The sequence below is a fragment of the Platalea leucorodia genome, assembly GCF_965183815.1.
Source record: "Platalea leucorodia genome assembly, chromosome: 3".
Lineage (NCBI taxonomy): Eukaryota > Metazoa > Chordata > Aves > Pelecaniformes > Threskiornithidae > Platalea > Platalea leucorodia.
This window is the reverse complement of record NC_138825.1, coordinates 57472388-57484436: the sequence shown is the minus strand read 5'-3', so window position 1 is coordinate 57484436 and position 12049 is coordinate 57472388. Positions and strand designations below refer to the sequence as shown.

Sequence of the window (12049 nt, the reverse complement as noted above, 5' to 3'; positions counted from 1 at the left end):
AGAGAACACTACTCACTTCTGTTAGTAGCATAACTCGTGATTTAAAATCTCAGGCAACTGCTAGGCTGCTGTCTATCTTCCTGTCGTATTAGAAATTTTTATTGCTTCTCTATTCTTTCCATTTCATCAATTTCAAATGTCCAGTTTTGTGAGTTCTAGCTTTTTTCCTTTTTTTTTTTTTTAACTTCCATTAAAAAAAATCTGGTGCTTGCCTTGGAAACAGCAAATCAGACGTGAACTGCTGGAATCTCAGTTGAAGGTGGCGTCACTGCAAGATATGTCCTGCCAGTTGCTAGTCAATGCTGAAGGCAAGGACTGTCTTGAAGCCAAAGAAAAGGTGCATGTCATTGGAAACAGACTGAAGCTCCTCTTGAAAGAGGTCACACGTCATATTAAAGACATAGAGAAAATTCTAGACATTTCAAGTAGTCAACTGGTAAGTCACGTCTTTTTATTCCTTGCTGTTTGGGCACACATTTCGCACTGTTTTGACTGGCTTTCTGTGATCAGTGCCGTTGGCTGCACTGTTTCTGTTGTTTGCAATACCTATCAACATGTAATCTTGAATATCATAAAGTAATCTTACACTTCATATTGTAAACATCTATTTTGTGATATGGTGGGTTTTTTTAATCCAGTAATTTTTGCTATTTGGTGTAGCAATAAGTATTGAACATTTTGGTTTGTTTGTCCTGCCATTACTGATTCAGTCAACTGGCAAAGTATATGAGATAATTATTCTAGTTGCAGTACTGAAAATTACAGTGTGTCAGTTGTCACTGGAAAGGAAGATAATGCTCACTCTGCCCAAGAGGAAAAAAATAAAAGCATAAAATAAATTCTGCAATAGGCTGACAAATCACTCATAATGCCTTCTGAGCTTTGAGCCGTACTCCAATTCTTTTCAAATTATCATGTATCTCAGGGTATTTGAGAGGGAGTTGTGCACACATCTTCGCCAACAGTGGCAGGTATAAAGTAAAGATATCAAGGTTCTCCTTTAGTTAACTTTTTTTAAAGTCTTGGATTAGCAGAGTGTATAAGGCATAAGAACTCAGCTCTTCCCTCCTTCTAATGAATTTCTGCCTGTTTAAGTAAAATCTTGGTAGTACAAACCTCTTCTTGTAATTAAAGACCAAGAAGGAGCAACTGTTTTTTCCCCTGTATTGACTTTGGTGGAAAATTTTCACCTAAAGCAATTAAATATTAACTACATTTTTGCTTTTCTTTTCCTTCAGGGCTAAGAGAGAAAACATGTAATGCCTTAGTCTTATAAAATTTCGTAACAAAATTTAACTGCTTTATTTTATTTGCTTTGGAAATAACTGTGCTGGGATTTCACTCAGGTTTTTTTTTAGTTTGCTTACCTGAACAACTAGTTGCTATATTTCTGAGCTCCATTCCCTCTGAACTTTAGGAATTGTCCTCATGGTCCTCTGCTGATGAATTAGACACATCGGGCTCAGTCAGTCCTGTATCTGGAAGAAGCACTCCAAGCAGACAGAGAACGGTAATTTCATGTCATATATTTTCTGCCACCTCCTGGGTCGGAGCTCTAGATATCTACAGTAGCTCTAGCCAGCTGGAAGGCCCCCCTTCTCACTTGATAGGAAAGGAAATGGCATAAACCAAGAACAAAACACCGCTGCTTTCCCCAGCCCTGCTGCATATCCCATCCTGCATGAAATCAGAAGTGGTAAATACTATCTAAAACCAGGGCTGTCAGTGTGGTTGGTTTACCATGGTATGGCATGTCGTGTCTCTTGTATTTTGCTCTAGTGATGGCAGCACCCCAAAGTCTGGTCTTGTCTGGTATAATCAGTCTTCCATTTCTGTTTGGCCTTCTCTTCAGAGCTGCTTCATCGAGAATCTCAATAAGGGTTTTTTTGTCATTTCTGATGAAGGTTGCAGATGGTCTTATTGAGACTTTGGATGAATAGCTAAGTAGAGCTGAAGGGCATAAAACATTATTCAAAACAGCTAGTTGCACAGGACCTAATCAATGGCTGTGATAGCAACTCTGGAGTTGTCTATTTACATCGCTGGCACAAAATTCAAGAAATATAGCAATACATGCCTAGTACTTAACACTTCCATACTCTGAGCCCAAAATGGAACTGCAATTATTTTGTCTTTTTCTGCAATTCTATTGGTTGATTACTTTGCTTTTTTCTTTAGTTCTTAAAACAATCAGATTGGTTTTGGTTTTTTTTTTTTTCATTTGCACTTTTTGTAAAGCCTCTGAGTTCTGTCCTGATAAATTTTATGGCTCTTGAAATTGATTATTTTTTTTTTTTTACTATTTTTTTTTACATTCACTAGTTTCCTTTTAGATGCTAGTATGAGAATGTAAAGGAATACTGGCTTTTCAAAAGGAGAAAGAATATAAACCTTAATATTGTATTTCAGAGGTCAATGCTTTTATCTTTTAAATTTAAACTTAAATAACTAATAAAAGCACTGATATCACAGATGTAACTGGAGGATGCCTGACCATTACAGGAAATGGAGAAGTATTTTACTGTAAAATCTTTATCTAAACAGTATCTAGAATTATAATAGGTTTTATCTTATCTTAACATTTTAATAAGCATTTGTGTCTCTCTAATTTGTTAGTGTTTATGAACGTGACTACTTTTTTTCTTTTTTTTTCCCATAATTTATAGCTAAGTTGTATGATTCCTTGAGGTCTGGTTTTCAAACTTCTGGGTTTTGCACCCACAATTTTGGAGACTGAAGTGGTGTTGTTTAGAATTTCAGTGCCAAATATACTGATGCTAAATAAATAAATACTAATACCAAAAATACCATCAGAATTATAATCATCTAACTGCATTAAATATTCCAGCAAATAGTTGTGAGTGCAGGAATAACCTACAGTTATTTGGCCTCCAAAATTGTGGGGGCATGGGGGTGGAGAGGAGGCCAGACTCGTCAAGAGAGGCCCTTGGACCTTTTTTCCTTGAGAATATTAATTTTGCTGCATTTACATTTTGAAATACCTATATTTGCCCATATTCAACTCAGTAATTTTTTTGCTATTTCATACTGCAAATTATTTGAGCTCAATTTCTAGTGATTTTTTGTAAATCCAGAGCTACTGTTCGTAAACGTATTGACTAAACTGTTATTTTCGAGTTCACTGTGTATGTTCCAATCATTTCCATACTCAGCTAGGCACAAAGAAAAGCCAGTTTCCTTGGTTCATGGGTATTGGTCACTTCATTTGATTTTTTTTTTTTTATGTTTCCTTTGCTGCACTTTTAATTTAGTTTCATCAGTAGCTTGTCTTTATTTGCCTGGACTGAACATTCTTCTTTCTTTACCCCCTGTTCATTGCAAACAGCCACGGGGCAAATGTAGTCTCTCACAGCCTGGACCCTCTGTCAGCAGTCCACATAGCAGGTACCTTATTCTCCTGGTTTCCGCACTCTGTTCTAGAACCCCAAGAGGATGATGGAAATTGGCCGTGATTCCTCTCTGTCCTCACCGACTCCATCAGGTGGCCAGGACAAACAAGTGAAAACTTCCCTTTTGTTAGTAGTTTGGCAAAAGGGGCTCTCAATTACTTTAAATTTGTTAAATAGAAATAACGGATAATCCTTGAACATCTACAGCTTTTGCTTCCCAGGAATGCCATGTAATCAACATTTGTTTTTCATATGCCTGATCAGGGTGAGTGTGTGTTTACACTTGTGATATTTAATGATTACTTTATTTTGGCATGATTTAACAGAAACGCCAGTAGGTTCATGGCAAACACTTTTTATCATCCTCTTTACCTCTAGATATTAAATTAAGGCAGGTAATAGGCCAATACCATATTCTAGAATTCACAAAACCCACAGATCTGGATGAGACATACTAACATCCTTTTCTTTCTTTTTCTTTCTTTCTTTCTTTCTTCCTTCCTTTCTTTCTCCTCCCCCCCCCCCCCCCAAAAAAAAAAATGTTTTGTTCAGTTTGTGGGTTTTCAGTACTTAAGACTCAAAATTAAAAGTCAGAATTTGAGGGTTTTGAGACTTGGGGTCACTTTCTTTCCCCTCCTAAGGTGACTGCAATATAACGCACTAACATTGCCATGACTCTTGCCAAGTGCTTGCATCCATGTATTGCTCTGGGAGCAGCACTGCCCCATCTCTGTCTGACCAGTAGAGAGCAGGCTTGCAGCTACAGCTTTTTGCTTTCCACCTTGTCTCCAGCAACCTGTCATCGCTGCAGCTAACAGTGCTTCTGCATTCTTTGTTGTCAGTGTGATGTATGTACTTCACTCTTTCACTGATCAGTTCACTAGCCTCTAAACTTATGAAGTTAAAAAAAATGAGCAGTAAATGAGCAGGCCAATGTGTATAAAGAGGACACCTTTTGCTATTTCAGCATCTTACACATTGCAACACCTAAAATAATCAGAAAGTATGATGACAATATATTTGTTCTTATAGTTAAGTCCTAAATCTCATTTATTCTCTATATATGAAAAATTAACTCTTTCATTTTTAAAATAACTCCTGTTAAAGTGAAAGATTTCATGTTGGAAAGAAGGCAACAGTAGATTTAATACAGTGATTGAGCAATAACCAAGCAGACAAAAAATACCTTGAGAGTATTATTTTTTTAATGAGCAAAATCAAGTCTTTATTCAGCAAGATTATTCTCAAATATAAATGAAATAAAGAATAAAACTACTTACCATGTAGATATTTACATAAACACTTCTTAAAAAAAAAAAAAAAGTTCGCTTTATATGTGTAGTTAGTGACTGTGAGTAAGGTGGGATAGTTGCAAAACCACATAGCATAGCAGATAGAACAGGTAGAGTATCTTCCACTGCTTCCACTGGCACTAAGAAGCTGCCTTATTTTTAGGGATTTTTTTTTTTTTAATTTGAAACATAAGGAAACCACATAGAAAATAGGTGACATATGTCACTCCATCTTTCTGTCTAAAGGAGAAAGAGAATTAATTTTTCCACCTCCAGCCTGCTATGAAGTTTGGCATTTTGTTTCTTATAGGGAGTGGGGAAAGGGAGGAGTGGGGCTTTACTCTGCAGCCATTAACAGCTAGGAGGAATGGAGGATGTCTTTGGCAGATCAGCATGCTTGCACTAGCAACGTTGTACTCAAGAAACATATTGTGTGCGCTCTTCTGCTCTCCTGTATAGTCAGACCACTTCTGCCAACCTTTTGAGAAGGTTTCTGGTTGTAGGTACGAGCCACTGGCTCAAAGAGCAGCTAGCAGTGCTTTGCAGCTTTGAGATCAACCTCTATTCTAGCAGTGGCATTGGTGCGGCACCTTTCAGATCAAGTCTTTCCAGCACTGTTTATTAACACATCTTGTAGCAGTACAACACAATGTTCAATTTGTCATTCAGACAAGCATGGAATACAAATGACTCACTGCTGAATAAGAAACTTAATCAAATGCGCAAGCCAGACAGGTTGTGGTTGATGTATAATGTGGTTTTAACTGATAAAGCGGTACAAGCTGTCACTGTGTTCTTTAATATTTTGACATGCCTCTGATCAGAGTACTTTGTGTTTGATCTTGCACTGGATCAGCAAACCCTGTTAGAGTTTAGTATACAGGAGAAATAAAGTCAATTTTAAAAGTTTTATCACGTAGAAGGTTGTGAAGGAAAGTTCATTTAAAAATTAGAAGGGCCATGTTTTCTGTATAACAAGTGTGATATCGCTTTGCCTTCCACATTATCACAGCAAAAATATAAGGATACATAGTGTGATGCTAAGCAAGGTACAAGCTTAAACTAGATGTTACATTGTGGATTTAACTAAAAGCTCATTCAAGAGGTATTAGTAATCATGTGCTAAGTGGGAAAAGCAAATCCAAGAAGCAACTCCTCTTTCTTCATCAGTTTAATAGAGCTGTCATAAATGCACACCTGGATCTGTGCCTGTGGATTTTTTTGAAGTGATTAAAATGTTAAAAAGATTAAAATAGTGGTTCAGTTTGTTCAGGGGTGTTTACATTGTCTCTCTTGAGCAGCTCTATTCAAATCTTGGTGCCACAGTGCCAATCTCCATTTCCTGCTCTCCCCAAGCCCACTGAAATGACTAGTGGACATTTAAAGGTCGCTTGCTGTTCCTGGAGCAGACTAGGCCAGAGCACTCTCTGTGCCTTTGGCCACAAAATGGCAGTCGTTGCCATGCAGTAGATCAAACACAGGGTTTGGGGTTGGCTTGCCATGGTTCTTCTCCGTTATCTCCTGCACTCTCACTTAGAGCTTGTTACTTAAACTTCATATTTAACTGCCTTTGAAATGGACATATTCATCTTCTTTACAGGGTAAGCCAAATCTGAGGTTGGGGTGATGTAATGCTGAGAGCTAGGGAGAGAATCGAAGTCAGAATGCAATCAAACAAGGTCGCTCCTAGAGAGTCTCTTAGGCCATCAAGAGGAGTCGTTGCCTGCTCTTGGGGCAGAGCATCATACCTTCTCCTTCATAACTCTGACAACCTCCATCTTAAAAAATTAGAATCAGTGGGAACAAAAAGTCTATTAGAAGGTCATTATCAAATTTAATTTCTCTGATTATCTGGAAGTACAATAATTTCCACCTTGAATATATCCATGATTAGATGTAGTAATTCGGTTTTGTGCCAACATTATCCCTTCCTTTAACAGCTCTTCACCCTTCTTTCTGTCTGTTCTGCACTATAGAGGGTAGTTTTAGTTTCTCTCAGGTTTTATATCAGTAAACTCAGCTCTTTATTTTCTTCATAGGAGAAATACTCCCTTTTTTGACTCCTTTAAGCTTGTTTAAGTTTGAATTCATCTTTCAGAAGTATGTTAACCAAAATGATACAAACTGCTTCAGGTGAGATCTGACTAGTGCCTTATAGAACATCATTAAAACAACCCTTTTTCTTCTGGAGATCTTGAACTGAAATATATTTTTAAATCTCTCTTGTCCCTTTTCACAACTATTCACAAGCCACGTTATTGGTTTGTGGCTATCCTGTGTCAAACAGCTCTAGATTCTCTTCATTATTCTCAGTGTGAACTTCCAAATTTATAGCAGTTTTTATTGCTACCTTATGTACTATAAACTCCTTGAGCTGCTTCTTAAACCTATTGGATTCATCCATTTTTTTCTGTGCCAGAAGCCAATCTTCTTTCGTATTTGCAAAGACTTCCAACTTCTGTCATCATACAGATGAAATTTGCTGTTCTTATATTTTGTGCTGTAGTCTTTTCATAAAGATATTAAATCAAGACTCATCCTTGATTAACTCCAGTAATAACATCCTACTAGCCCAGCAGTGCCTCTTTCAGTGTAAGCCTGTTGTCTGCATTCCATTAGTTACTTCCCCATTAAACTCACTTTATTTATTCCTGTCAGCTTTGCTTGAATGATAAATTCTTCCATTATAATCTTTCAGATGTTTACTGCAATACAGATATATTACTTCAACCATATTTTCCTTGAAAAAAAAAAAAATCAGTCATCTTTAAAAGAAGGTACTCAGCTGAGCTGAAATTAAAGTTCACTTTGCCCATCCAATCTATAGCCTGGTAAATTAGCTTCTGCTCTCTTGAAATACTTAGGAAAGAGTTCCAATTTCACTGACATTACAAACTCACAAAGTAAGGGTAACTATTGCTTGCACTTCTTGGGTTAATTTATGAGATTTCTTGATGTGAAGAAGCTTACAGTTGGCCAGGTCTGCAGCTGTGCCTCCCCCTTTTATCTAGTTGGTAGGAATTGTGTATGGACTGAGTAGCAGATGGCCTTACTTCCTTCCCTTCTCAAACAGGGGCCAGTGTGACAAATGGTGGAGCAGTCAGAAGAGAGACAGCTAAAGATGCAAGCTCAAGAAAAAGAAATTACATTTTTCTCCAAAGTGGCATACAGTACTTCATGTCCCTTCTGCTGGAGTAAATAGGAGTTCTGGCCCTTGTGAATAGTGAGCCTTTTTTATTAACCATGAATATTTTTAACCATCTCTCTTTACCAAATCCATTAAACACTCTAAGCTGACCCATTCAATTTTTCAGCCAATTATGTAGATTACAGAGGCGTACCTGCAGTAAACACAGGCAGTACAGCACTTGAACTTTTTAGAACTCCCCCTCTGAAGATGTTTTCATAATGTTTCATTATTTGCTTGTTTAATCGTTTCCATGCAGTATTAGAAACTGTTCTTCAACACCCTACTTCACTGCGGAAAAAGTATTTTGAAAAACTTTGCGATGAACTGTTTTAATTTTTGAAAGAAAGTTTATGTTCCTTGTTGAGATTAGCCATGCAGCTTACACATACCACTCTTTTTCTTCTTTTTTTGGTAAAACACAAAGCAAAAAGTTCTGGGTTGTCCTACTAAAGCCATAGGAAAAGAAAAGAAAAATTAGGTGCTAACTTTGCCTGCTCCCTTCTGATTCTGCTTTTTGGAAATTCCCCTTCTGGCACCCAGTGTTGCCCCAGAGAAACTCTAAGCCAATGAAGAAAATTCAGACTTTGCTCGTTATCAAAGAGTAGTTACCAACTGCAGAAATGTGGCCTTCTTTGATTGGGATTAACAACATTTGTACAATGAGAGCCTTGTAAACAGGTAGACTGTGCAATCAAATGGTTGGAAGGTAATTAAGCACTCCTTGTTCCCTTTGTTCCTACCTCAGTCCATTAACTTTCTGTCTTGGCATTCTCGGACAGTAGAAGTCCTGATCTAATTGAGCTTTAATATGGAATGCTCTGATGCTGTTAAATGTGCCATATCCTTTCAATATGTTCTTTATAATATGTGATCTTACGTTATGCGATAAACAGCTTTCCATGCGGGCTACAATAATGTGGATTCAAACAACATGCGATCTGATGTTTTGATCATTGCTCCTTCCTGGGATATGTAGGTCAAGTTAATCATTTAGCGTACTGGGTGTTTATGTATCTGTTGGTCATCTAAACTTTGCCAAATCTGTCTGGCTTTCTTAAAGTCTTCATAGAGGGATGATATGCATATATGAACAAGACAATAAAAATAATCTCAAGCATAGAAAGAATTCATTTATGAACATGTGGGAAGGAGACCCTTGCCAAGCCTGGCATAGTTTTGAAGTCGATATATTGGTTTTTGCATGCTTTCTCACACAGATTCAGATTTATCTGGGAGACAGGATCAAAAGGACAAGGGGAAGGCAAGGAGACAGTAAGGAACCATCACCCCCTACTTGCTTTACACGGCAGCATTTGACCTCATCCAACAAGCCTGATCTCTCAAACCTTCAAGTTGAGACTAAATCCATCCTTATGAGCATTTCTATCTCTTAAACCCTAGCAAATCATAGCTTTTCTGGGGCTTCGTAATCACAGTAGTCACACGGATGTTTTATAACAACATGTCTAAGATAAAATTCATGACATAATGAGTTCTTGAAGCAAATTATTTGAAGGCTCTAAGTTCTTCCATTTTTGGCTAGTGGTAAAATGCAGTACTTTCTCGTGCCATTTAATTAGCACACTGAGACCATCAGATTTTAACTTGCATAATGACTCTCTTCAGTCATCCACTTATCTCAAAACCCGTCATCCATATATTAGAGCTCTGACAGTTTCAGTCAAAAAGGAAAATGTGAAATATATGTCTTTATCCTTCATTAAAAAATAGATTGGATTTTTGTGCTTAAGTTGAAGTGTCCCTTTGGAAATGTTTGTGTCGGGTCTCACCTCTCCCATAGACATGTGATAGGTATGTGCCGTTTCAAGTCAGATCCATAGACATAAGGGAGAAAATCACTCGGAAGGTGGTGGTGTCAAGTCAGTTGAGCAAATAGATTTTAACTGCTGATTCAGTGCAAGATTCAAAGTACAATGTACTTTGTAGAAAATGAGTCCCTGTTGCCTGCATATTGGTGTATTAATTAATTGAAGATTGATGTAACTGAATCTTAATGCACTATACCCTTGTGGATAATATGTATAGAAATGAATGTAGAAACTTCTGCAAACCAAATGCAACTGCCATTTTAAATGAGGAGGCTTCCTTTTTAGACAGTGTGCATTGAACACATGTGACAGGTATGGCCCACCTTTTATTTTCCCCTTCTCTAGAGCACAATGCTTTAAGTGGAGAGTCTTCCCCATAATTGACAAAGGGGCTGTGGGGTCACAAAGCCCATTCTGTTGTGATCATTTGATGTTTTCCTACTCAGTGTAGAAATACGGGGTCTCTGAAGAGTGTTAGGGAAATAGTATGTTCAGTGAAAAATACCTCTGCTGTTGTCAATCAAAGTCTGTACAAATTGTAAACCAGCCTTCAGGGAAGGCTGAGTGCTGGAGGGCAACCCCTGCTGCAGTAATGTTTTAGTGTCTTCACCTGTCCATCCTCTTTTCTCAGGTCCACAAGAGGTGGCTCAGGTTCCTCCCCTTCTGAGGCTGGGCCAGCGTGGCGGCGCCCATCCTTCTTCCTCAGAGTCCTCAGAGCTGCTCTGCCACTTCAGCTCCTCTTGCTGCTCCTGATCGGGCTGGCTTGCCTGGTGCCAATGACTGAGGAGGACTACAGCTGTACTATGGCCAACAACTTCGCCCGCTCTTTCCACCCCATGCTAAAATACATGAATGGTCCACCTCCATTATGAAGGAGACCCATGAGACAGCGGGTGACCTTGCCGGAGTGCTAGCTGGGAGGCAGGATGGTTTTAAAGGGTGACAGGATTCAGTGTGGCAGCTTTACCTACCTGCTGTAGCTACCGCTGTGTCCATATCATTCTCTGCTGGCACCCAGCTAGTAACGCATCAGTATATCAGTATCAAACTGCACAACTTATTACCTGAGTAGCATCATTTCAATACTCGCATCCTGGGTACTAAGGAGGATGTGATGTCTGTGAGGGATATGTCCTTCTGTCCAGCATTCTGGATCTTTTAGCCACTTTATATCCAGGTCATTGCCCTGTACTATGCATAGCCAAGGACTTGATACTGTAGATCCTTTCCTGTGCGCTGCTCTAAAGGAGCCATTAGCCAGTCTTTGTTAAATACCCTCTCAGTATCTACAGTACACAAAATAAAAAAATGCTAAAGAAATTTTAGAGCATTTGTAACATACAGTTTTAAAAAATCTTGTATGGCAATGTATTATTCCCCGTGGTTTCTGTTTTGGGCATGGTGTTCTAACTTTTGCTTTGAATGCACAAGGTGTAAATCTGAGAAGCACTTTTTTAAGGTTTAGAAAATGGATGTAATAAATAAGATCATAAAAGGTTTTATGAGGAAAAATGTTGAATGTCAAGGTGAAAAACAAAGAACATATTTATGTATGTACAGTTTGCTAAGCCAAGTTTTGTTTGTATTCATTTCTTTGCATTTATTATAGATACCATAAAATATTTTGTCTACGTGCTTTTTAATGACAACTATGGAAACCTCTAAGTTTAGAATGAGATATGTATGGTATAAAAAAAATCAGAAGACGTACATAAGCTGCGCTTCTAAAAAATGATTAAAAAATGCCGTAACAAATTAATGGTATTAGGTATATGTTTGAATGAGAAGATCTGAAAAACTTGACAAAGGGTAAAATACATGGGAAAGTATCACATTAGAAGTTGTGCTAATATTGGAAGCTGTCCATATTTTTAATTAATGATTGGTCATTTCAGATTTTTTTTCTCACGCTGTTTCTTGAAGTTCATTCTCACCTGGGAGGTGGGTGGGTGTCTGTGTCTGTGTCTGTGTCTGTGTATTGAGGTTGTACCAGTCCACACTGAAGCAGATTTTTTCCTGTGGGTGTACTGGAAACTTCTTAATATTGTCCATAGCAGCTTAATACCAAGATAGATGTTTATGCTTTACCAATAGTTAGTCTAGTGGAATATGCCCAAAACATAAGCGTAAATAGCAGAAAAACAGAACAAATTGAAAACTCATAAATTTTCCAGAAATATTGCAGAAAATTTGCAGTCTGAGCAGTGGCAGACACTTTGGCCAACTTATCAGTCAGAACTTGACCAAAACAGGATTCTTCTCAATTTTGAAAAAATACAGAGCATGGCTCTAAGTTACTGCTCTTTAATAAGTTTGGGCGTTTGAAGC

General features: G+C 37.9%; 1 protein-coding gene across 2 annotated transcripts in view; it reads left to right on the top strand.

Annotated features, from left to right (window-relative positions):
- Nucleotides 1-11375, top strand: part of SYNE1 (spectrin repeat containing nuclear envelope protein 1) — a 310346-nt gene extending 298971 nt beyond the window's left edge. For both annotated transcript variants that reach the window (XM_082306888.1, XM_082306887.1), the window contains 4 exons: nt 224-436; nt 1418-1510; nt 3347-3405; nt 10353-11375. In XM_082306888.1, the coding sequence (XP_082163014.1) occupies nt 224-436; nt 1418-1510; nt 3347-3405; nt 10353-10593 (606 nt within the window). In that variant the 3' untranslated portion in view covers nt 10594-11375. The remainder of the gene's footprint in view (nt 1-223; nt 437-1417; nt 1511-3346; nt 3406-10352) is intronic.
- The last annotated feature ends 674 nt before the right edge of the window (nt 11376-12049 follow it).